This window comes from Plectropomus leopardus, chromosome 6, assembly GCF_026936395.1.
Source record: "Plectropomus leopardus strain MGB_pleo_1.0 chromosome 6, ASM2693639v1, whole genome shotgun sequence".
Lineage (NCBI taxonomy): Eukaryota > Metazoa > Chordata > Actinopteri > Perciformes > Serranidae > Plectropomus > Plectropomus leopardus.
This window is the reverse complement of record NC_142181.1, coordinates 1,723,846-1,750,964: the sequence shown is the minus strand read 5'-3', so window position 1 is coordinate 1,750,964 and position 27,119 is coordinate 1,723,846. Positions and strand designations below refer to the sequence as shown.

At 38.8% G+C, this 27,119-nt stretch overlaps 1 protein-coding gene across 1 annotated transcript; it reads left to right on the top strand.

Moving 5' to 3' along the window:
* The first annotated feature begins 235 nt into the window (after positions 1-235).
* On the top strand, positions 236-26,917 carry dlc (deltaC). The gene is made up of 10 exons (XM_088078471.1): positions 236-558; positions 983-1,225; positions 1,525-1,585; positions 2,314-2,571; positions 5,050-5,241; positions 12,305-12,474; positions 12,730-12,946; positions 21,730-22,474; positions 22,739-22,853; positions 25,364-26,917. The coding sequence occupies exons 1-10, from the start codon at positions 508-510 to the stop codon at positions 25,367-25,369; spliced, it is 2,058 nt and encodes a 685-aa protein (XP_087934597.1). The 5' UTR covers positions 236-507; the 3' UTR covers positions 25,370-26,917.
* The last annotated feature ends 202 nt before the right edge of the window (positions 26,918-27,119 follow it).

The following is a 27,119-nucleotide window of genomic DNA, read 5'->3' as shown; positions in this document are numbered from 1 at the left end:
CATTTTAAGATACTTCTAAGTCTGAATGCTTCTCTCTCCACCGCCTGTTTGACGGGAAGTTTTGACTGATTGAAGGAGCAAATTGAAGTTTCTGTTTCTCGGCAGCAAAAGAGGGGGAGGAGGAGGAGGACTTGTTCTTCAGGTGGATATTTTTTGCAGCGCTCCCCCTCCCTCTCCCTCACACACCCCTTCTCCTCCCCCCGCCCCTCCTCTGTATAAAGCGGAGGTGTTACTGCAGCTGCTACAGTCCAGAGTTCAGCAGCCGAGCGGATCTTTACTCTCTTTTTCTGCATCCAGCCCGCCGACACACACTCACTCACACTCACACTCACACACACATACACACACACACTGACTGCTCCTCTCACCGTCACCCCGTTTCTCCCCGGAGCGTTTCTGTGTCTCCTGCTGAAGCTCCCCGTTTCCTCCGGACCCGTTTGGATTTTACGCACTGATCATTAACCTGTTACCTTGCACCGGAGCTTTGTGCCTCCGCGCCGACACGCCATGGCGCGTCTGTTCCTGTCGTGTCTCCTGCTGTTTGGATCCGCGCAGACGGTGAGTCGCTCTGACAGCACACTCGGAGGAATTCAGGTTATGTTTTTCACTCCGGAGCTCCGCTGGTTTGAGGTTTTCTGTGCGCTTTCTGGGGAGGTGTGGAGAAGTGCGCTTTTACGCACCGAGCTCCATTTTTCTTTTCTGTTTTATTCACAGTCCTACATCATTTCTGCAGGTTTCAGTTATTTTTATTTAATTTAAACACATGTATGGATGCCTCATGGTGCAGAAAAGAAACTTACTAGACACAAATATCATCGACGTCTGCAGAAATAAAATAAAAACACATGGTCAATTTTGCAGCGGAGATCGGGCTGTGACTTTGCGTTTATCTGTTTAGTGCATTAAAAATAATAATAATGATGTTTGCACATGATTTTCTTATTCCTGACATTTCACTGACTTTTCTCTCCCTCCTCTGCAGGCCCTCTCCTCCGGGGTCTTCGAGCTGAAGATTGACTCCTTCACCAGCTCGCGCGGCGTGTGTCGCTACCAGTCCCGGGACTGCCAGATCTTTTTCCGCGTGTGCCTCAAGCACTCGCAGGACGTTATCAACCCGGAGCCGCCGTGCACGTACGGCACCGCGCTCACTGAGATCTTCGGCGCCGACTCCAACTCCATCTCCGGGAGCGCGCCCATCAGGGTGCCGTTTCACTTCAAGTGGCCGGTAGGTGACGAAAATCACACCGTTTGTCTGCAAAAGTCGGAATTTTAACACCTTTAGCCCTGCAGTGATCTGTCCGTGTCACATTCATGTTTTTAAAACATTTTATTTCACATTGAACGGCACATTCTCAGATGCTTTTAATGGATGGTTCCAGGTCGTCATGCGTTTATTTGACTTTCATGAATAAGTTGATAAACGAAAAAATGGACTCTCCTGCAGGACCACACATGTGCATGTGCGGTTATAGATCACGTAATGCATCTGGTCATTGATTAATGCATCCTCTCTGACTCTTTCAGGGAACTTTCTCTCTGATTATTGAAGCCTGGAACGCGGAGTCTTCAGGACTCGAGTCTACAGGTAATAAAATACTATAAAGTACTGCTTATACTGCTAAAATACTGCTGCTGCTGTGCTGCTGCGTCACCGCCAGGCGGCGACTGTTTCCCTCTGACCGCACACACACGCACACGCACACACACTCAAACAATATATATAAAGAAAAAAGGTGCATGCTTGAATAAGAAAACACCTTTAAAGCATGAGTCCAGGTGTGATATATCTGTTTAAATTTGAAGCCAGAGGATGTTAAAAACCTCTAAATATTTTTAACACACTGGAAGTCTTTTATTCTGCTGTGAAGTCCACATAAAACTCATTTTTCATAATTTTTCTTCACCATTTGAGAAAGTAGAAACTCCTGCAGACAAACAAACTAACCACACACTGTAAAAAGTGACTCTTTGTTTTAGTGTATCTTCTGAAATTCAGTCAACTTAATAATTCAAGGCAGCCAGGACACTAACTCTTTTTTTGGGGTTTTATGTGTGTGTTTAAAACTTTTAGTTGACTGAATTTCAGAAGAATGGTTGAGAGAATTTTGTTATGATTCAACTTGTCTTCTCAAATTCAATCAACTTAAAAAGTTAAGGCAGTCCAGACATTAACTTTCGTTAAGTTGAAACAAAGAGGTTTATAGATTATAGAACATGAATGAGATTTTGCATTATTTTAACATATTTTCAGGATGTTATTTCTTTTAAAACTAGACCTCAAACGATAAAACTGCCCCCATTTCTTCCCTCCAGAGAACCAGAACAACCTCATCAGCCGGCTGGCGACCCGCCGCAGGCTGACCGTCGGGGAGGAGTGGTCCCAGGACGTGCACTTTGGCAACCAGAGCGAGCTGCGCTATTCCTACCACGTGGTGTGCACCGAGCACTACCACGGCGAGGCCTGCTCCGCCTACTGCCGTCCCCGAAACGACACCTTCGGACACTACACGTGCGACGACGATGGGAGCCGCCGCTGCCTGGAGGGCTGGAGGGGCGAGTGGTGCTCGGACCGTAAGTCTCAACTCTAAGCTGTCTCTGCTGTTTGCTGTGTGTCTCTTCAAATCACTTAAACTTTAAGAGTTTCAGAGCTTTTGAACATCTCAAACCAAATGCACTTTAACACTCCAACACGGAATAAAAACACTTAACTCTTTTAAGTAAATGGGCTAAAATGTGCCAAAAACACCAAAATGGTCCTTTAAGTTGTTGCAACATTCAGTTTGTAGTTTAATTTGTGTCTTCAGTGCTTTACAGTGCACTGTCAAAAGAAACTATTTATCTTAACTTAATAAAAGTTAGTGTCCGGGCTACCTTAAAATTTTAAGTTGACTGAATTTGAGAAATCAAGTTGAATTTTTGCAAAATTACCTCAACTTGTCTTCTCAAATTAAGTCAACTTAAAATTCTGCGTCAGCCTGCACACAAACTTTTATTGAGTTAAAACATTTTTTAAAAATGTTTTTTTACAGTGTGAACTTAAAGTGACAGCACACCACTGGAAAGCTCTTAATCTGCGACAGTAACTGGTTTATATTTTAAACAATCTGATAATATTCTTGTGGGGACACAAAAGTTTGTTTGAAGCTTTTACTCATACTCATACATGTTTTCATTTATAAACCATACACAGATAAAAGAAACTTTGTTATGACTTTAAAAAGTTAGTATCTGGACTTCCTTAAATTTTTAAGTTGAGACAAGTTGAATCATTTCAAAATCACTACAAACTGTGTTTTGGATGCTAACGTTATCAAAGTTAAAACAAATTGTGTAATTTTACAGTGCAGTGTCTCTTTCATGTTTATAAACAGTCTATACACTGTAAGAAGAAACTTTGTCATAATTTTAAACGTTAGTTTGCAGGCTGCAATTTTTCTTTAAGTTGACTGAGTTTGAGAAGATAAGTTAAATCATTATCTCAACTTTTCTTCTTACATTCAGTCAACTTAAAATTTTCCGACAGCCTGGACATCAGCTTTTTTTAAGTCAAAACAAAGTTTGTTTTTACTGTGTAACATTTCTTACTGACTTACCGTAAAAATAAACAATTTGTTTTAACTTAAAAAAAAGGGATTTTTTTTAAACAATTCAACAAATTAAGCCAACCAGATTTTGTTAAGGCAGCCTGGAAACTAACTTTTTAAAGTGAAAACAAATTGTTTATTTTTTCAGTGTGAATTTAAAGTGACTGTATGACTCTGAAAACCATTTTATCTGCTACACTATCTATTTAATATTTCAGAACAGGCCTATAATATTCTTGTAGGGACAATTACCTCAACTTGTCTATTTAAATTCAGTCAACTTAAGAATATAATGTGGCCTGGAAACTAACTTTCTAGAATTCAAATAAGATGGTGCTTTTCTAAGTACTCAAAGAAACTTTACCTGAAATGCAAAAAGAAAACAAACATAAATTCACTGTATATTACAGTATAATGTCGCTTAGTGTACTTCAAAATAAGCTATTTGTTGTAATTTAAAAAAGTTAAGTGTCTGAGCTGCCTTAAAGATTTAAGTAGACTGAATTTCAGAAGACAAGTTGAAGTAATTTTGTAGTGATTCAACTTGTTTTCTCAAATTCAGTCAATGCAAAAAATGTAAGTTTTGTTTTTTTAAAGGTTGCTGTAAGTTTCGAACACGAGATTTGAAAAGAGCTTCACTGCTTTTTGTCACCCAGACAGCAGCGCTGATTATTTTAATTTTGGAAGAAAAAAGGAAAGTTTTGACTTCCACCACATCAGTTACAGGCTGAGTCTGATGTTTCTTTATTAAAGAACCAAACTTGGCTGTAAAATGTTTATTTTTAACAGTACTGTTCCTCCTCCTCCTTGTCTCCCTCTGTTTTTATCTAAACGTCTCTTGAGATTGGGAGGGAGGAGGCGTGTGTGTGTGTGTGTGTGTGTGGGTGTGGGGGGGGTAAAGAATAGGACCCTTGGCGCTTCATTTTTTTGTCCAGCGGCCTTGAAATTGTTAAGTCAAGCAGTTGTCAACGCCGTCGCTGCTCCTGTGCAGAACAAAAAAAAGGATCTTGAAGCTTCTGTTGTTTCCAGTGTGTGTGTGTGTGTGTGTGTGTGTGTGTGTGCGCGCGCGCACTCGAGGTCTGCTCCTTTTGTTTTTAGCTCAACAGTCGTCCTCCGGCCCGCCCGTTTTAACAGGGACACGCGCTGGAGCTTAATGTGCGCTGCCTTGCGTGAAAAGAGACGGCATGTGTTGCTTTTGTTGTGCGAGCCAGCTGCTTCGTTCAGTACTTAACAAGCACTTGTAGGCGTGTGTGTGTGTGTGTGTGTGTGTGTGTGTGTGTGTGTGTGTGAGTGAGGCCCTGACAGGGGAGGAGGGGGTTGTTTTGTGATTGACTGAAGAACATGAGACACACACACACACACACACACACACACACACACACTCATAGTAATATTCTCTCCATCTTCCTCCCCCCTTTCTCCCTTTCCCTCTCTTCCTTTGACTCCCTTCTCCTCCTCCCATCAGCCATCTGTGCAGCGGGGTGCAGCGAGGAGCACGGCTTCTGCGAGTCTCCGGGGGAGTGCGTGTGCCGGCAGGGCTGGCAGGGCGCGCGCTGCGACGAGTGCGCCCGACACCCCGGCTGCCTCCACGGGACGTGCCAGCAGCCCTGGCAGTGCAACTGCAAGGAGGGATGGGGAGGCCTGTACTGCAACGAAGGTGCGTTCAACGTCCAAAAACGGCTCGGCGGCTCAGGTCAAAGGGCAACTGGCTGAGTTTACTCACTGACTCACCCAAAATACACTTTATTCTTTCTGATTTATGAAGCAGTTTAGGTTTTTGCTTACTGGCTTACTTTGAAAAACAAAAATGATTTTGTTTGGTTTTATTTTGTTATGTTTTCCCAATTTTAGCTCAGAAAAAGAAGCGTTTTAGGATTTTATCCCTTGGCTTTACCCATAACCATGATTTTTTCTTTCTTTGTTTTATAGTTGTGGCACAAAAAAAGAGGCATTGTAGGTTATTACTCACTGGCTCACCCCTAAAACACACGATTCTGTTACTTTTTCCCAGTTTTGGCAGAAAAAAATAAGTATTTTAGGATTTTATTCACCGGCTTAACTGAAAACTCACATAACTGTCCATCGTTTGCAGTTTTAGCACAATAAAAGTAGTATTTTAGGTCTTTACTCATCGGCTCAGCCCAAAACACACATAATTTCATCCGTTTGGTGCAGTTTAATCTAAAAAAAAAAGAAGCATATAAGGTCTTTATTTCTTAGCTCACCCAAAGACACAAATGATTCTGTCATCGTCTCCCAGTTTTAGCACAAAAAAAAGCATTTTAGCTTCAGTCACACCGGTTCATCCAAAAACACACATTATTCTTTCAGTTTTTTGCAGTTTTAGCACAATATAATGAAGCATTTTAGGTTTTTATTCCTTTTCTCAGCCAAAGCGATACATGATTTTGTAATTTTTTGCAATTTTAGCACAAAACAGAATCATTTTAAGTTTTTACTTACTGGCTAACCCCAAAACGCACATGCTCCTGTCAGGTTTTTGCAGTTTAAGAAGAAAAAATGAGGCATTTAAAGTTTTTATTTCTTGGCTCACTCAAAAACCCAAATGCCCATTACCGAAAAATTTGTGTTTGATTAGTAATTATGGTGAATTTTGAGCTGATTATTTCCTGTGATTACTGCATCAGAGATGAGTTGTCGTGATATTGGTTGAAACTTTTTATAGGTTTCTGTAAACCTGCAATCATATGCTTCTTTTTTGAGAAATTCCTTTTGCTTGTCCGTCTTTTCTGCGACAGGACGAGGCTGATCAGGGAGAGCGGAGGCTTGTGAATACAGCTTGTGTTCTTGCATTTAGTTAATCTTTGCAGAAATAATGAGATGCTGAAATACGCCAAATGTTCAGTTTATTTTATTTGGTTTTTTTTAGCCTTTTCATACACCTCTGGGTTTTTTTTAGAACCAGAGGTGTATGAAATGTGTTGTTGTGGTCCCGCCCAAAATTCAACATAAATACATCTTTAACTGCAGAACGATACGCTTAACGTTAGACGCAGTCAGCGGAGGGGAGCCCTCTGCAGCTCCGCTCGGGACAAACGTCTCCGTGTGACCGGAGGCCTCAGAGCCGAGCTCCGCGGGTAGTTTATGAATCGTCCCCTCGCCGCCGATTCACAAACAGAGAATTTTTTTTCTGTCATAACGGCGGCGTTCAGACACTGAAACACGAATCAGTTGGTAAAGTTTAAATAAATGTAGGCTCATGTGTAACGACAGCGGGTGGCTCGTTAGCTGTGCGTCTTTTTTCCACCACGCTGCCATGTTACACTGCTTACAGACATCGAGAAATAACGTGACAGAAATACACACTGTCAGCATCTGTCAGTGTGTCCACCGCGTCCGTGTCCACAGTGTCCGCGCCTATTTAATCTGAAAATAACAACAGCCATCAGTCGCACTGACCAATGCTGCAACTCCATCACTCACTCACTCACTCACGGAGATTCCCGTTTACAGGGCTGGCCTCCCAAAAAACAAAAAAAAACCTTTTAGGTTTCGACTTACAGGCTCATCCAAAACCCACATGATCCTGTCAGGTTTTTTTTTCAGTTTTAGCACAAAAATAGAAGCCTTTTAAGGTTTACTCGCCGATTCACCTAAAAACACACAATTCTGTCGGATAAATTCCTAGTTTTAGCGTAAAAAAAGGGACGTTTTAGGTTTTTGTACAATCAAAAACACACGTGATTCTGTCAGATTTATCCAGTTTTAGCACAATAAAAGAATCATTTTAGGTTTTATCTCTGGCTCATCCACCAAACACACGTGATTCTTTTTTTTTGCACTTTTAGCACAAAATACATTTTAGCTTTTTATTTCTTGTTTGACCTAAAAACACAACAATTATATCCAGATTGAGCACAAAATAAGAAGCATTTTAGGTTTTCACTCAGCGTCTCACCCTAAAAACACACAATATTCTGTCAGATTTATTCAGGTTTAACACAAAAAAGAAGCATTTTAGGTTTTTTACTCTAAACACGTGATTTTGTCAGTTTTTTGCAGTTTAAGGGCAAAAAAGAAGCATTTTACTTACCCTCAACAGTGCCTTTTAAACTCAAATACTGACTCACAAAACACGTCACCAACCAGCTTTTAAATGGCCAAACTTCATGTCAGCTTCAGACGAAGTGCGGCCTGTTCTTGTAATTGAGCTTTGGCTTTGGTTGACATTTGCAGATGGCATAAATTAAAAGTCATTAAATGTTAATTAGATGTTTGTTCCTTAACAGGAACAAATGTAAATAAATGTAATAATCTGATCGTTTCTGCAGGATTTTAGCTCACAGCAGAGCTCTACCTGCTTTTTTCTGTTTATTTCTACCTGCAGATCATCAAACCTGTCGCGGATTTTCAAAGTCGACATCATGTCTGCAGATAGTTGTGGGATATGTTGTTGTTGCGTAGCGTGGCTAACAGGCAAATCTGCGAGCTTGTATTTTCTTTTTTTTTTTGCTCTGTCGATGTGTCTGATCTGCGTTTAAGGTTTTGAGTTTAATGTTTATTTGCACAAAACAAAGCAACATAAACACAAAAAAGGAAATGGGTCGAGCCAATCACAACTGTGTACCACACCAGCAGGGAACGTTCCCATAACATTGGCTAACGTTCCCTACAAATTGCAATAATTAAAAAAATATATATATTTAAAGAACATTTTAAGGATGTTTATCATTTCAAACAATGTTCCTTTAAGGTTAAATACTGACTAAGATCTAACGTTTTAACTGCAACATTCTGAGGATGTTTTAGTGACGTTAAGAGTTGACAGATCATTAAATGTTCTTTTGTAAAACGTTCCCACAATGTTACATGAGAACCAAGGAAGAACATTTTAAAAGCAACATTCAGAGCATGTTATTGAGGACTGAGATTACTTTTTTTATGAAACATTCCTATAATGTGATATGTTAACTAAAAGAACTTGCTGAAAACGTTATTAAAACGTTGCGTTGTGCCATTCTCAGAACCTTTTTAGAACTACAAACTGCTGGCTGTTTATCTGATATGAGGCAGGTTAGATGAGGCGTTTTGGAGAACGACCGTGGAACTTTCCGTTGTAGTACGATTTTCAAATTCTGTCGGCAAAACCTTAAACAGACATACTGAACGTCACAGCTTGTTTCTGCACGCTGTTTGCCCGTCGCTCAGCGTTTTATCACGTTTCATTGGTCTGACTGTCTATCCCAGCGATGCTCAACCTGCATTGCTCGGGGGCCACTTTTGCAAAACGACAGGAAGCTAGAATCCTTTTTTTTGATGAACAAGCTCTATTTTATGTTTTTTTCACAACAAAAATTCCCAGTATGATTGAAACGATTTTCAATGTAAATAAAAAATGGCTGGGGGACGACCCAGCACTGTATGTGGCCCACAGACTGTAAGGTGACTATCAGTGGCCTATTTAATTTTGCCCAAAGGCATTTTAATTGACGGCTGTACAAAATATCCCTCGGAAATTGGACTAAGACTACTTTCAGACTAACTCCAATTTTTGTTTCGGTCTGACGATGATGGGGCTAATTGTTGCGAGATAATATTGATGAGCTTCTGGAGTCTAAAAATTCTCGCCATCATTTTCACACATATGTCAATTGTTTCTTCCATTTTTTATTTTATTTTATTGCCACCATACCGTTAAAAACAACATTATTCATCAGCTGACTCTAAGTTCGCACAAATCGGATATCCTGCTGGCACATGAACATTTAACTGTTAAATCTCCACGATAACGTTACATTTAACCAAACTGTCAGAATACGTGAGATCAACCATCACGAGCAAGTCTCAAATCTCTGCTCGTTGGTTTATAAACAGCAATGTAATGAAATGAAACTAAAGGATGCTTGGATGGTATAGGATAGATAATATATTGATAAGATATATATTAATTGTATCATTTGGCCAAAAAGAACAATGTCAGTTTGAACACTTATGCAACTTTCTCAGGCAACGTTAGCATTACATAAAACATGTTCGTAATTTGTTTTTATTCACACACTGCAGTAGTTTTCTTCATTATCATTTATTCATTAAACTGCAGTTTAGCGCCGCAGCTATTTATTATTTTAGTAACTGCACATGCTACAGATTATTTCAGTGACTATCAAGTCAGTGGCTAAGAAATACTTTGCTATATAAAATGCTTTTGTAGACAATAATATTATCTGTAATAACTAAAACCATTCAGTGCATTTAAGTGTCGTATTACATTCTGGGTTTTGAAGAAAACATTTTCTGAAATGCTAAAACAAAACCAAACAAAACAAAACAAAATATTTCAGATTACATTTAAAAAGATATACATAACTTAAACAAAGTCAACAATGAAAGTGATAACAACAACAACAATACTACCACTTTATTACAATAATGATAATATAATTCATGTTATTATTATAATCATCATTATTAATGTTCCCTTTAGGTTGTGCAACTTAACTTTCAGAACTACAACTAACTAGCATATTGATTAACATTTTTAAATAGCCGTTACATTACAGTCCTAATTAAAGGAGCAGTCGCACTGATTTTCTTTAAATGCTGCTGACACAAGGTAATTGTGTTAGATGTGCTCCAAGAACCGGATGCTGTCTGTTGAGATGTTGAAGCATCGACGCTCTTCGATTGTAGTACATTTGTTTGGTTTTGTTACAGAGGCACTGTCCATTTTATTTTGTTGTTTCCACTTGAAATGGTCCTAAATTTATGGTTTACACTCTCTTCTTTTCTTCTGTCACTTTTTTCTCTTCCTTCACTTTGAAATTCACACCATGAAATCGCATCTTCTTTACATCACGTCTAATGCATGAGCTCGTTTTACATCAGTAACAATCATCCGTGTGAAACGCTGTGGGCTTTATTGATTAAAAGAAGCTACAATGCAAGTAAGTTGCATTCATGATTTTTACTACAGCAATGATATTTGTCAGAGAAGGAAGGAAAGACTAACAGGGTGAAGTAAACTGCTGCAGTGAAGGAAGTGAAAGAAAACTAAAGAAAGTATCGTTGTAGCACAGTTGCACTCTAAGATTTTTGCAGCTGCTTGTTTGGAGAATAAAACGTTTTAACATTCTGCTTTAAATATAAAGTTCAGTTGTAAATGATGTAACTGTGAAAAGTTTCACTTGTATAAAGCGGTTTATCATCTGCATATTGGCAAATCTGAACAGAGTGCCTCCCAAAACTACGACAGTCTTATTTACTGTACTTCAAAAAGACATTGCATTAGTTTATCATGCAAAAACACACATGCATGTGCATGTATCACTCATTTTATTTCATTTCATTTTATTCAACATTTTAGTGTCCACCTCAATGTAAATGTGATGAATTTGGTTAGTGAACTAATTTTTATTTGTGACTCATGGACAAGTTCTTACTTAATTACTGCCTATTAAGAGACTAATGTTTGAGCCTTTTTAAGATCAAAAGCTTAAATCAAAACCCAACTAACCCTAAGATTAACAGGACAGTCATTATGATAAATAGGCGTACTATAGCTTTGGCTAATAATACATCGCCAAACAGCCGAGCATTTCAAACCCTTGAGTTTTAACTGCGTCCTAAAATAGTCGGAGCAGACACAGATTTATGAGTAGGACATGCTAAATAGCTGCTAATTGTTTTACAGTCTCTATGTTTGCTTATTAATGAGGAGGTTTGAGTTGGTGCGAAACTGCCAGATGTTGTCGTGATGTCTGACACACTTTTCAGATCTGAAACATTTGTAAATCTAAGACGGGAAACCAGGATATTGGCTATTTAAATATTGCCAACATCTGAGGGGACACAGAAAATGTTCATTGGCTTCGTGTTAAAAAACTTTAGAGGTAAATAGCTTAATTAGTGCTAAGCTCAGGAGAATGTGAATCTGGTGCACAAACATCACATCATGTGCTACTAGTTAGTTTTTATTTGGCTGTTTTATACAAATTAACCTTCTCTTTTTAGTCTCTGGGAGGCAAATAAGGTTTTGACATTTAGGGTGCTCAACCCACAAAACATGCAAAAAACACACAAACTCATGATAAGACAAGACCTGCACCAAACTCATTCAGTTCTCGAGAAGAATATCAGCATTGTACAATATATATTTAGGTAGGTTTCTCGTCACTTATTTGCCACAAAAGTTCTTTTGTAAAAGGTTATGAGACAATAACAGCATGCCACCTCTTTCAACAGCTTTATTTATTAAGTAGACTTGATTTTGATTTAATTTATGTTATCCAGGATCTCTTTCATCCTATCTGGGCTATTCTATAAGGAGTTCTCAAACATAAAAAAAATTGTGTAAGAAAACCATTTAAAAACCCACAATTAGTCCTGTACAGTGAAGTGTATCATTATTAACAACATATTTTTGTTGTTGCACAAACTTTAATATAAGATATTGTTTTAAAACTATTCGCAGCCATTTCCCGTGTGGTGCCAGGTGGCAGATGAAAGATGAACATAAAGAAGAAAATAATCATTGACATGATCTACTGCTTTAGTCCCAAAAAAGCCTTAAAACATTGCTATAGTGGAGATTTTGTTAAAGGGGAGTTATTTTTATCTCCATGACTTCATAAGTAGTTTTTGCAAGAAATGAAACTGTAATAATGTTGAAAAGATTTTTTCCCTCTGTTTACCAACTCTGCTTTTGAGTTGGTTGATTAACCGAACTTTGCTGTTTCTCTCATTCTGTTTCTAAACTCCAGATCTGAACTACTGCACCAACCACAAGCCGTGCCAGAATGATGCCTCGTGCACAAACACCGGTCAGGGCAGCTACACCTGCACCTGCCGGCCCGGGTTCACCGGCAAAAACTGCGAGATCGAGACCAACGAGTGTGACAGCAACCCCTGCAAGAACGGCGGCAGCTGCAAAGTGAGTCAACGCACTGACACGTCTGACGGTCTCGTCTTCACTGAGCTCACGCAGGAAAACTTCTAGATCATTATTTATCAAATTCTAGTCATGTAGTAAATAGCTTTTTTGTAGAATCTTTCAGAAAGTCTGCTGCATAACTTAATAACCCTCAAACAAGGACAGAAAAATCGATAAAAGCGTGATATCAGACAGCAGAGAAATCTTCACTTCCTCCCCCCTTCACCCTGTTTTCTCCCCACGTCTTTCTTCCAGGATTTGGAGAACGATTATTCGTGTGAGTGTCCTCAGGGCTTCTACGGGAAGAACTGCGAGATCAGCGCCATGACGTGCGCAGACGGACCTTGTTTTAACAGAGGAACCTGCGTTGAGAACGTCGCCGGCGGGTACAGCTGCCATTGCCCGTCCGGGTTCACGGGATCCAACTGTGAGAAGAGGATCGACAGATGCAGCAGCAACCCCTGCGCTAATGGTATGAACCATCTCTAACCTGCTGCTTTACTTTTACTCTGTTGCATCAAAAAAACAAACTCCTGCAATAGTGTAACAATTTAAATAGTCAGATTTACATGCTGCTGCTGCTTTGTATTTTATCCGTCTCGTCCCCCGACCAGCATCAGTGGCCTCAGACTTTATTAAGAAATGAGGTATGAGCGTGATGCTGTTAAAAGTCATGTAAAAAAAAAAGCTTTATTTGCTACTGTGTATGCAAAATATTCAGTTCAATTATATTTTATTTATAATCCCAGTATCACTAATCACACTTTGCCTCGGAGGGCTTTGCAGTAAACACCATCCCGCTGTCCTAATCATGAAAATCACAAACCGGTGTACAGGTGCTGGTTGCAATGAAAACACATTTGCGGAGCCATTACATTAGGAATTAACATCTTTCCCAATATTAACATTGACAGGTATTTTAATTATTTTTGAAAGAATATGACACAAAGGTGTCATCATTAACCAGGTGCACCAAAACCTCAAATCCAGTACCAGTCTGTCAGAACAGCCAGACCTATCTCTAAACTTCTTTTCTGCACTGTGTCAGCACTGGAGAAAGGTCTGGGTGAGCCCATTATTTTTAAAAAACGCAACCAAAAAGAAAGAAAAAACGCTCTGGCTTGTATGTATTTCTTAAAACTAATCACAGTTGTTTTGGCCAGTTGCTCTGGATGCAGAAACGGTGCCCTTGCAAATGAAAGTAGGGATGGAGTGTGTGTTGGTGGAACATTTGCGTGTTTGGAGGCGAACATCGGCATTAAGACGGCTAAATTCCTGCAAAAGGAAACGCCACTTAAAACATTAAGAGTAGTTTTAGCGTTTCAGGTGCAAGTTCGGAGCTAGTTGTTGTTTCAGCACTAAAACGAAATGTGGCGATTTGTCTGGATTTGGTTAGTTTGCTTGTACTACATAGCCTTAGGGATTTTGAAAACGCTGACAGCGGAGGAGGAAGAGAGCCCCGTCACAAATATGCCACCAAAAGCAGAGTTGTCTGTAGGCAAATCTGCAAAATCATTTTTTGCATTTCATCTGTCAACGCGGCCGGCATGGACCTGCTTTCCTCTTGTTAATGAGACCAACCAGCACTTACTGAATCAATCTGATGCTGCAAACTCATTACGAACAAAATTATTAAAACATGGAGAACATGGCATGCACATGAGAAGAGTCTTGGTTTTTTTTTTAGGACGTTCTTGTCAGTACTTGCCAGATAGGTTCCATTTTTACAAAAGCCATAAAACAACAGCCAAGCCTTGGAGACAGCTGATCCAACTCGGTGATAGTCGATAACTTTCCAGAAGTTGAGACTTGCAGGCGGCTGGCATTCAGCCGCCTCCTGGAATTAGTTTCTCCTTCATTCTCAGTGAAGCAGCTCCAGACACTGATGCATGTCAAGAATTTTGGCGTTTTGCCTCGTAACTTTGTGGCTGACAATTACTCACATTAACAATCACGGGATATTCTGTTTCAAACACATGAGAACTAGGTATTTGAGTTGTGTTTGAAGGTGCAATTTGTAATTCTGGAGAAAAACGATTATTGACGCGTTTCAAGGATGTCAATTCCCAATGTTTTAGTTTGGTGGTTTGGGCACCAACCCAAAGTGCCGCTGTTTGACAAAGTGCTAATGAGACTCCATAATCCTAATCTTCTTCTGCACCTTAAGATGTTTTCTGTTGCTATGATCAGCAGCTGAAATCACAGGTAACAGCAGCAGAGCGCAACAGCAAGATGTCATGGTGAATTATTGTCGAGTCAGACATGTTCTCTGCTTTTTAGAAGCTGCAGGCTACCTAAAATCTGATCAAAAGGAAACATGTTGCACTCCTTTTGGTAAAAAAAAAAACTTAAAAATATTGATGCAAACATCAACAAATACATTTGTAAAAGCTGTTCAAACATGTATAACTGTTGTAGACTAAGTGTTCATTGCTTATCTCATCAGCAGCAAATATAAGCCTCAGGTCTTTATAATTATCTAGTTATCTTATCAATACAAAGTTTTAAGACAAACTTTTGATCATAAAGTAATTGATTTTGTAATTTTTAAAGCAAAAAAGCCCAACATTTGTTGGTTTTCTCTTCTTAAACATGAAAATTTAATACTTTTCTTTGTAATAAATGATGATAAACTGAGCAGCTTTGGATTTTTGCACTATTAATTGGATAAGATACTTCTTAAAGACTTGTCCTCTACCAAAATAATGAGCTGATGAATAGATGATCAAAATAATTAGCTGCAGTTAATGTTATTTAATTGAGGCAAAGGAAAACTCGAGCTGTCAGAAACCTGCATAGCCTTTCTCTGCCAGTTAATCTGTTTGTAGATCTGAACTCTCACGGATTGAATCTACCTGCTGCAGGTTGTATAAACATTACAATCATCAGGGAAGCTTTTTTTATGGTTTTTTTTTTTACAGTGAGTACATTCCTGTTTTTGGTGAAACCTCATGATGGTTTTCACAACCCTTCCCCTTTGGTTGTTTATTTGCTGCTGTGTGATGACCTCAGTCAAACACTTCTGTAACGTCAAGGGCGGGTTATCAGTCAGTTAATCATTTATTCATATACCACAGTTCATCCAGTGTCAATTAATGTTAAACTATTTACGAGAATTAGCTGTTACAATGATTGAATGATGCCACAACAAAGTCAAGCGAGCAACCAGAACGTCAGTGATTTAGGATCAATATCTTCAAAAGCTACGTAAATTATGGTAAACTGGTTTGTTTTAAAACTTAAATGACACATTAGGATAAAACAGACCTATGTTGCCTATTTCTATTGTTTCTAAAATAATGAAGGGCACATTTTTCTTTATTAAGAATCTCCAAAAACATCTCAGTGTGTCCCAGAATATTGATTTCGATCAGCTCAAACTCATTTAATTGAATACCTTTAGTTTGATCCTTCACCATCAGATTCAGTACACAGTTTCAAGATGGGGAAACACAGTTGTGTGTCATCAGCATAAAAACTATACATTTGGATCAGATTTTGCAGAGAAATTACAGAAGAAAAGAGGCCCTAAGGTTGAGCCATGTGGAACACCACAGTTAATAATGCAGAGACAGTTACACAGACTGATTCAGAGAAATTCAAATCTTTTACAGTGAAAAATGCTTCATACAAACAAAGTATTTAAGTCTGAAAGAAAGAAATGTTTGCTTTGGTTGATTTTCTTCCCTTTCTTGAAGCTGGATGGCAAAATGAACAGCGCCTCCTCAATTCTTGGCTGGCTTGCTGCAGTTTTAATGGTTTCAGACTTTCAGATCGTGAAAACGGTTAACATGGTTAGCATGGTTAGAATTTTTTTAGACAGATGGACAGATGCACAAAGTCAAAGCCTACACAAAGTCTCATACAGTACATGCCAATGAGTTCATGAAATCTGAAATGTGCCCATCCGTCCGGTTTCAAAATACTAGGTTTGTTTTTTCGTCACTTGCTGCTGCTCTCTCTTCTCCATCATACAAAAGTAAGATTAAACTAATATTCAACCACAACTAAATGCAAAAGAGCAGCATTGCTTCAGGGAGGTGACTTCCCACTAATTGCTTAACGTAGGTTGTAAAATTCATTTGTGTCAGCTGTTATTTCAACCACAATAACATATTTTACTTAGGAATTAATGATTAATCGGTCAGAGTTGTTCTTTTCAAGCCTTGTCATATTTTTGCATCAATTCTTACTTTTCCATTTCCGCATCACAATGCATCTTAGTATCAAGAAATTTCTGCTCCATGAACAGAAGCTCAGGACATGAGAGCAGTTTTATTATTAATAATAAGCTCTGAAACAAGACTCAAACCGTCCGAAATGGCCAGAGGTTTTCAAATGTTCCGATACATTAACATACCAACATTTTACACAAACAATGAAGCGCGTTAAGAAGTCACTAAAATGGGTCAGTGAAAAAAAAAACAACAACTCTGAAACGAATTAATCAATCATTTAATAATGACCACACGATGGAGGTCTGTGGAATTATTTTTCGGTGCAGCATGGTGGGCAGATTGCAAAATTATGTTTTTTTTCCACTAGCCAAATGGCTACTTAATATTCAAATTTTGCCACCCACTCCACGGATTGCTATTTTTAGGCTGGTTAGTTTTTTAAACTTTCTATTAAGATTCAGTACCTTTTTTTAAAAAAAATATATAATTAGGAGAGAATTTTGTGTGAAATTCTTAATGCAGATTACTGTATGTGCTGTTTGATAACATTAATGAACTGGAAAATAAGATAGAAAAATAGTGATTACTATGGCTTAAAGGCCACTGGTAATAACAAGGACTCATAAGTTGGAGCTGATCCATGTTAGATAACTCAGTTAAGTCAATCACCTTTGTTTCAGTGTAAAGATTCAAAGCAAAAGAAAACTGTGCAAAACAGTGTGACTTCAACTATAGTTTATGCACACAAACCCCACAGTTTTTAAAGTGATTTTTTAAAAGGAGCAGTCTGTTGGGTTACAAAAAGAGTGGCCCCAGAGGGGAGCCCTGTGGAACGCCACAATTAATACTGCAGAGATTTGGTGAGAGTACACATAAATATGTCTTAACTAGTGTCTAATCATCTGAAGCCAACACTTTTTCTAGTGACTGCACTGACTGTTCCTTAAAGGTGCAGTGTGTAGGATTAAGAGGGATATATTGCCAAAAATAAAATAAGATAAAGTTTTTTTGTGTATAATAACCTGAAAATAAGAATCATTGTGCTATTAGTACTTCAAAATAAGCAATATTATCAACACAGGGAGCGGTTTCTCTTCCACGGAGCCCAACATGTTGCACCGTCATGTTTCTACAGTGGCTTAGAGGAGACAAACCAATATTAGGCGCTAATGAGGACATTTCATATTTTTACATTACCTAAAGTTTTTATTCACGCTTGGAAATGAAGGGATGAGCTGAGCAGCATTCAGTTTGTTGCACTCTCCAACTTCAACGCAAGATGCCACTAAATTCTGCACACTGCTTCTTTAAGAAGATTTTAATCGCATAAACATCAGCCTTTTTTTTTATTCGTCATGAGAACGCATAAGTTAAAACATTTTTATACAGTTAAAAAGGACTTCTTTTTTAATTCCCCAGAAGTAACTTTGCAGTTTGCATTTCTGAAACTCATCAATGAGCGCATTCAAACTTCTAAAATGTAAAATTTAAGAGCGAGCATGGTTGGTATTGGAGTGATTAAATGCAGGAGGCAGCTCTGTTGGTGCAATATTAAATGCTTCTGTGTTGCCAGATTGTCTAAAAGGAAAGGACAAAAGACAGTGAACACAGAAATGTCTGAGTTTGTTTCAGCAGATGCAGGATGATGTTTTTTTTATTAAAGTGGCATGCTCAAAGACAAATCATCAAATTCAGTTCTGATTTGTTTTGTTTATTGTAAATAGATGCATGGATGTTTGGGCTTGAAGTTTCACGTTGTGTGTGTGTGTGTGTGTGTGTGTGTGTGTGTGTGTGTGTGTGTGTGTCAAAGGGCAGATTATCTCCTGGATTGTCACGAAGGAGCCTTTAAACATTTCTTATCTTCTTTCATCTTTCACATTGCTGTCGTCCTAAACAAGTCTGTTTTTAGCGGCAGTTCCAGTGACTATCAGACCTCTGTGTCTGTCTGTCCGTTTGTCTCTTACCTGGTTGCACTCATCTCGGGCAGGGATCCAGCGCTGGCAGCCGCCCCCAGCCTGATACAGCAGACAGCGCCAGGCTGATCCCACGGCTCATTTCTTTCTAAAAAATGCCCAGATCTTTTTGAGCGCCAAAAGAGTTTTACAAGGTCACTTAGCCCACTGAACCTCACGGTGGCACGCAAAATATATGTTCAGACGGGTCTTTTTGCAACTTGTGTATTACGTTTAACGCTTTGTTGTTGATTTTTTTTCTTTAAATCGCCTTGCATAGAAAAGCTTAGACATGTAAGACTAGTGTCAGCTGTATTGGTTTTTTGTCATTTGGTTTATTTGCACATTAAGATGAAAAGAAAAAGAGAGGAATGGGATCACGTGTGTAGTTGTCAACCCACTTCACGAATTCTCCGAGTTGTCTCTGATTGAATGCACTGTGGGTTCAAATTTTAGATCAGACAGAACAATTGCATGTTAATTGCGATGTATTCACAATCAGCAACAAATTTCATGTCTCTGCACAATGATTTTGAAGTGCTGCGAAATTAATTGCATCCAAAGGCTGCCAGGAAGGGAGAGAAAACTGTTTGGAGAAGGTCCAACAGTTAGCTGGAAGTGATTTGCTGTAAACAGGAATTTGAAAAAAAAATGCAAAAACACAGGTCATAAAACTTAAAGAGCAGGGATGTTTTTCAAACGTTTGGATATGTCTGACTTTGGAAGTTTTGAACACTGCAAAGGTCAGAGATTATATTTTAGTATTAAAAAAGTATTGGTCTCCTGAGCTCATGTCAGATTGACGTCCAGTCGAGTCAAACTGTCAATTTTTATGAGAGGCAGACGCTTAATCTGCATCAGACGGCTCCACTGACAGAACTGCCATCACTAAATATAGAACTTTATCACAGAATATTACAATACACTTAGAGTTATCATTTGCATGCCGAGCCAAGTCGGCTCTCTTGGTTTCAGCCGAGCCGTCAGGCCTCCCTCAGGTCCTCATTAGCGTGTCGAAACTGCCGCCTACTTATCTTCAATCTGCAATCATTCCTGCCTCTCAGTGAGCCTGACGGAGAGAAAAAAAACTGAGTGGTTGGTAGTGGCTCTACTCTGCTGTGTTTGCAGTGTTGCAACACATCAGCTGCACAGGACAACCAAATATGGAGCTGATTCAAGACTGTGTTGACAGTGTTATGCCTGCAGTTTGAGCTTCAGAGTGTCGCCCCACGTCCAAATCCACAGGGTCAGTTTAAACATCACCAGAAGTTCAGTCACCCTTTCTCAACAAAGGCCAAACAGAAAGCTTCGGTTTCAGTGCGCAATCATTAATAATCCTTATAAAATAACTGGAACAATATAAAAGGAGTCAGTCTAGTTTGTGGTTGGCTGTTGGTTTCTTTCCTAACTCACAAACCTCTTTAGTGTTTTACAGTAAACTCCGGTGCCAGTTCAAAAAAAAAGAAAAATCTCAGGATGTTCCTAATCATACACACATTTCTCTCCTGATTAGCGTCATCTGTTGTGAGGAAATGGTTTAATAAATATGTTTTTTTCTCCTTTCTCCTCTCTCTCTCTCCGCCCTCACTTCTGTTCAGATGGAGTCTTTGTTAGGAGCTATTTTTCTTGTGTTTGGGGAGTGTAGAGGATTCAAAAGTTTTAAATTGTTTTGATTATTTCATTTTTAAAACCAACTCATAAAACCCAGAGTAAATCACTTTTAGTTTCTATAACATTACGTAACTCTTAAACTGGTTGTGAAGTAGCTGAAACATGTTCAGCTTTGTTTTGATGCAGTTCATTGCAAAGAAACAGGACATTTTCATAGACATGTTAAGTGTTTTAGACTCTGGCATCCCGCAAGGCTTCATTCTCGGTCCTCTTGTTTTTTCTGCTGCTATGCTGCTTCTTTGAAATATTACCAGGAAACATTAAATTAAATTTAGCAGACATTAGCTAAGTTGTTTGTGTTAATAATGCTGTGTCACTTTGCAACGTTATTTTTATTGATAAGGAAAAAACGAAAGTGTCCTCTTAATTTTCCCCAGAAAGTATTCCACCACGAGCTAACATCACTTTGTTCTTTTTATTTCTGAGAACATTACAGACTTTTTGATGCACAGCATCTCTTAATCATGTCAGCAGCATCTCTTTGTTTAGTCTTACAAGTCTAGATCTATTACAGCCTGTAAGACACACCTGAGTAAATAATCCATTGACGGTTTAAAACAAACTTTTTATCTTTTTAGCTTTACATCCAGCAGCTCTAGTCAGGAGACAATTTCCCATTTTCTTGAATAAAGAAATCTACTGTCTTTTGCCCCACCTCTTTTATTTTGATCTTAATGATTTTAATTTAGTATTTCAAGCATTTGCTTGTATTGCAGTTATGCACAAAAAACAAAAAGCAGATAAATCGTCTTGATTTGATTCTTCTGAAACAGATAGATCACACATTAGTGAAAGAAACATGAAACCTACATCTTTTGCCTCGTTTCCGCTTCATCTCAACTCGACTCATTTTTGTCAGCATGTCCTTTTCTCTGTTTTGGTGTTCAACATGGATAGTTCGCCCACATTGCTATAAAGAGGCTGCATGAAACTGCTGTGTCACCACCCTAACTGTGACGCTCGCTTAAACCTTTTGTCTGCAACCAGAAAAACATGTGCACTTACACAACTGTACACAGCAGTGTGCAGCAAAGTTTGAAGGCTGCTGTTTTTATAAATAAATAAATAATGAAGTTGCTATTGATGTTAAAAAATGCCCATGTCACACTAGTGACGTTTCTCTCTGACCAGTCAGTGTTTTGCAGTGTTTGAACGTTTTAGTGTTGCTTCAGTTTGCTTGAAAACTCGACTGAGGTAGTACCAAATAAAGTATCAGGTAGTAACCACAACTTTTGCAAATGAAAATTAACCTGCCCCAGACACTCAAAAGATTAAGATTGTGTTTTCGGATGATGAGTTAAGCAAATTTTGCAGCCACTGGCATATTTACCACAGCAGGTGGCAATCTTTTTGCATGATTTTTTATTCTCAACAATCATATAATCGTCATTCTTGTCTTCCTGTCCTCAGACAGTGCGCTGTTCACTAAATCCTTTCTGTCTTTCTCTCTGCAGGCGCTCAGTGTTTGGACCTCGGGAACCGCGTCATGTGTCGCTGTCGGCTCGGCTTCACCGGCTCTCGCTGCGAGACCAACATCGACGACTGCGCTGGCAACCCCTGCCGCAATGCCGGCACCTGCGTCGACGGCATCAATGACTTCACCTGCACGTGCACGCTCGGCTTCACCAGCAAGGACTGCTCCGTGCGCACCAGCCCCTGCAACCAGTTCCCCTGCGACAACGGCGGCACGTGTTACACCCACTTCACCGGCCCCGTGTGCCAGTGTCCTCCGGGATTCATGGGCGCTCGCTGTGAGTACTCATTCACACATGCTGTCACTGGGCCGACTACGGAGCCCACCGTGAGTCACAACGTCCCTCCAGCGCTGATTGCCGCAGTCGCCCTCGGCCTGGTGACCCTGATTCTGCTGGTCTTAGCTGCAGTCCACATTCTGCGTCAGCTCCGCCGGGGCCGGGAGCTAGCGGCCATGACCACGTCTGTGAAGAACGACCTGGAGACGGTAAACAACCGGAACGCAGTGATCGGTGGGGGCGGACCCTATAACGGGAACTTACCAGGAGCGCCACTGGGCAGTTTGAGAGAGAAGGAGGCCTTCCTCATCCCGGGAGGACAACTGAAAGTGTCCAATAAGGACGCAGCGCTGGTTGAGAACGGTGGCGACAACATATTTAAAAACAAAATGGCAGACTGTAACCTGGCGAAAGATGAACAGCGCCTGGCCAAGAGCAAGTTTGATCTGTAAGGACCCGACGATGGTTTGATGGCTGTGTGTGTGTCTGTGTGTGTCTGTGTGTGTGTCTGTGTGTGTGTGTGTGTGTGTTTCCTGTCTTCGTCCTTCTTGCTTTCCCGTCTCTGAAATCTCGTCTGCTCCGTGCAGACGAGTCGCAGCATGTTTGTCGTCTGTTATCTGATCAGTCCAGTGTTCACACACCTTCACAAAGTATTTCCCGTCCAAAATCTCTGTACCAACCGTCTCTCACTCTCTCTCTCACTCTCTAACAGTAAGAAGTGTGATTCGTCCATCATCGTCCCTCCTCTAAGTTTTGCAAAAGACAGTCTGTATCACCCAGTGTTCATCATCCCAGAGCAGATAGAGCAGTGTGTGTTTGCCACAGAGGTGAGGACACGTCTACCAACACAACCACGCACACACTCAAGTGCATCTATGCATTTTTTATGGTTTGGGTTTTTTTTTTTTTGGTCCATTACAGATTAACAGTGTTTGGTAAATCTATACATTTATTTATTTATTTTCTGAGTGAAAATGCATGAATAGTTATAATAATAATAATATATTCACTGTATATATTTAAACCTTTGAACTCTCAGCACATTGGTGTGATTTTATTCAAAAACATGGGAAAATGACAGTGAGCTTAGTAAGAAATATTCCAAAAACTGTAAGAAATCGATATATTTTGATTTTTTTTTTTTTAATTTAGTGAAAAAAGTCTGCAGGAAAAAAGACAAAAAAGCTGGAAAAAAAGGGGAAAACTATTTATGATTATAAAAATTTTATATTTTAAATTATTATTAGAAATTAGTTAAGTAATTTATTCTACTTATGTATTTGTGTTAATTTCCAGGTAATTTTCTTGTACAGTTAACTAATTTCTTGCAGATTTTTTTCTCATTTATTTATTCATAGTTAATTACATTCTTAATGTGTGTTTATAAGAAATCGTGCCAGTTTCTTAGGGTATAAGGGGTTAAAGTAGAGTTTACAAAGTACTTTGACAAATAAAGCAAAGCAGAAGCATGAGGGGTTTCTTGCAGTGGCATTATAACTAAAAAAGGTCAAACAATGATGCCAGACAAAAATAAAGGTCGAATTAAACATGAGATTCGAGGCAAAAACATGTTGGAAAGACGAGAATTTCTGCAAACAAAATTCATTACAAGTATTTCAAATAATCACCATAAAATAAGATTTTCAAAACATGCTGTAAATTGCAGAAAATTAAAAATGAAATGGAAAGACCTTAAGATTTATTGGAGGGGGGATATTAGATGTTATTATATTATATAAAATATATATTATTAATATTATTATTAAAATCTATTTCTTTTATTGCTTCTTTTCAGATAATTTTCTTGTTACATTTTACCAAATTCTTGATAATTTTTTGGGCCCATCCCTTGATAAGTTGCGAGTTGTCTTCTTCCCATGTTTTTTCCAAAGAAATCAAGCCAATTGATCTGTTTTCAAAGGGGTAAATATGCAAAAATGTAGAACATTGTCAAATCAGAAAGTTACAGAAAAAAATATGTCAAGCCAATTTGACAGCTGTCTAATAATATTGCTAATATTGGTTTCATATTAATTTAGTCGCTCACATTTCTGGAACCTCTCAGTTCAGTTCAGTTCAGTTTTACATTTCTAAGAGCTGTTGTCAGTGGCCGTGGACTAAAGTCCTTCTGGATGCAGCTGGATAGATCTACAACCAATCAGAGCAGTGAAATGTGATGTAGCGCTGAGTTATGGGCAGTTTTTGCCATCAGAATTTGAAAATATTGTTTTAGAAAGTTCCACTTCAGCTGCAGATATTTTGGTTGTTTTCAACAGTGAGGCTCCTGTTTACTTCGCTAGAAGCGATGTCGCTGCATTTTTGGCATAAACAGCCGGGGCTCTGCAGGTTGTCAGTTACTGTCTGACATATTAACCGTGATAGATAAACAGTTTGGATTGACCCGGCCCATCTGAGGTTGAGTAGAAATCTGTCTGAACGGGAGGGGAACCAGACGCATCTGCCAACGCAAAAAAAAAAAAAAAACAACAAAAAAACCCTTAAGAGCTCAGTTTTGGTTGTTTGGTTCCCAGGTTATTGATTCAATTATGATAACCCATCAAAACCTGAGCAAACTGGCTTCAATGTCCAAAATAATGGAAGAAGGCAATGAGCAACTTTGGAGCAAATGACCCAAAAAATTAGCAAAAAAAAAAAAAAAAAAAGTAAGAGAAATTAACCTGAAAAAATAGCAACAAAAAAGGAAAGTCGCAAACGAAACAAAAAAAAAATAGAATTAATTATGATATGATTGTTTAAATTTTTTTTTAAATGTGTATTTATGTTAATTATATACAGAGATTCCCCTAAAATTAGAAAAAAAATTCTATATCTACTACTTTCTTGCATTTTTTGGGACATTTCTTGCCAAATTGCTTGTAGCCATTTTCCCGATGTTTATGAAAGGAGTCGGATTAATTTGCTGATGGTCCAGCGGTTTGAATACTCGTGAAAAGGGGTCTGACCACAGCACAAGAAAAGTGATGCTGCTCTGCGTTTCAAGAGCTTCAGCTCAGGTGTTCTTTAGGTTTGGTGCTCGACTTGAATAACACGTGTAATCTTTCAACTTTAAATGAATCAACCACCGTGGATGAAAGTAAATTTATGTTGTGATATGAAAAACTTCTGTCAAAATCAGCTAACTTATTTCTCATAATCAAAAAATTCAGCAGCCTCATAAACAATGCATGATACGGAGATTCATTGGCTTCACTTACAAATAAGTGTTTTTCCAATTTCTGCATCCTGTTTTAAAAATAATGGCATGTTTTTGAATTTGACCCAGAAAAGTCACCCCATACGCTGACGACTAACCGCTGTTTCTCTGTCTCGTTTTCAGGTATAACCTCCAGTTTTCAGACCGCCAGCGGAGGAACTTTACCGCTGAAGGCCTGAAATGTTTTCCCCCGGAGGATCTATTCTACACACGTTTTTATTTAATATTTATTACTGCTGCTCAACGGAAAGAAACAAAAAAGAAAGGACTCTTTCAAAAAATCTTTTCTGCTTTGATATTGACAATATTTGGATGACAATTATTCTGAAAAAAAGGAAGAACAGCGGAGGAGAGAAAAGAGGAGAGAGTGAATGTCCGGCATCATTTGCACTATTTATCTTTTTTTATACTTTAAATCTTAATATAATATTTCTGTCTGCATATCTGAATTTTCTTCAAACGTGAACGAGAGGATGTGAAAGAATTGGAACCGTCCGCTAATCGGAAAGACCGGTGCCTTAGCTATGCTCCCTAATCACTGTGGCAACCGTTTCCTGTACAATCTCACAATATGATGTCAATCAAATCTCCAGAGGACCTGCTGACAGGAACGGGAGACGGATGGTTGAATTTTTAAGGTCAAACAGCCTGAACCTTTTCTGTCTGAAAGCTGAATTGGACAGCTTTATGACTCTGTCCCATATTCTTAATTTTTTTGTTGTTTTTGAAAGTGAAGCTTCACATTGTGGCCTGTTGGAAGAAGGAGCCTTACAATCACATCTAATCCTACAAACTCAGAAGTGCCTCTTCTTACGAAAAACTGAGCAGAAGCGTATTTATTCATATCTTTTTTTTTTTTAATAAGTCCTCTCTTTGAGAGCCCAGAAAACCCATTCACATCCACTGGAGCCCTTTCTAAATCCTTCAGCTCCAGTCCGAGCCCCAAACCCATTGTCCAGTCACATTCCCACGCCCAGATTTGAATCCCAGTTTGAATGTTTTCGGTGAACTCGGGAGATTTTGTACCTCTATCAACAGCCAGCTGCTTCTTATGTCTTCACCTCGTAAACCGATAATCTGCCTTTCCTCAATTTTAAAATAGAAAACTCAGCTTTTCTGTTTGTCTTGCTGTGATTTTATTTGCTTTTTCGCCTCATCTGTCGAGTTTTCAGGGTTTAATTTTCTATTGATCGAAAAACTAGACTTGCTGCCTCTTTTGTTTCGTGCTGCCGTCACAGCGAGTTAACAGAAGAACATGAAGACACCAGCTGTTGTTCTGCAACATTCCCAAGATTTAACCGCGCATTTTACGAGTGTGAACACAGCCACAAATCTGGATCTTCTGCTTTTACATCTTTTAAAAGAGGAACTTTTTCAACCGTGAAGGACTCCAAAGAGAGTTTTGTTTTTATTCAGACTTTTTTTTAATCCATTTGATACCAAAAATATGTGTTGTTCCTGTGTAGTCTTGTCTTCCTACTATCTTCATTAATTTAAGAAAACAATGCAATGTGTACAGATCCTCAAGAAGATAGTTTTCTTATTTAATTTTGCCTTTTGTAAATAATTTTGTATTTATGAAAGAGAATTGTATATATGTCTATGTTAATGTGCCTAATGTCTCAGTCCAAATCAGGAAATATATTTTTTCATAAATAAATTAGAAAAATAATATTACTGCTATTGTGTTGTTGCACATTTCTTTTTGCGCCTCTTGCGTCGTCCTTTGTGTTGAGTGTTTTTCAGCTCTCGAAGCTTCAGTGATCTTTGAACGCAACACATATGTGACGGATATTAAACAATGAAATGTACTAATATAACAAAGTAATAAAAAAGGGAAAAAAATGCAACAGTGCGTTTATTTTTCCATATCAGGAAA

Coding starts and splice junctions, on each gene's coding strand:
- dlc (XM_088078471.1), top strand. CDS start 508: ATGGCGCGTCTGTTCCTGTCGTGTCTCCTGCTGTTTGGATCCGCGCAG. Junction 1,226..1,524: donor CGTTTCACTTCAAGTGGCCG/GTAGGTGACGAA, acceptor TGACTCTTTCAG/GGAACTTTCTCTCTGATTAT. Junction 12,947..21,729: donor CAGCAACCCCTGCGCTAATG/GTATGAACCATC, acceptor TTCTCTCTGCAG/GCGCTCAGTGTTTGGACCTC.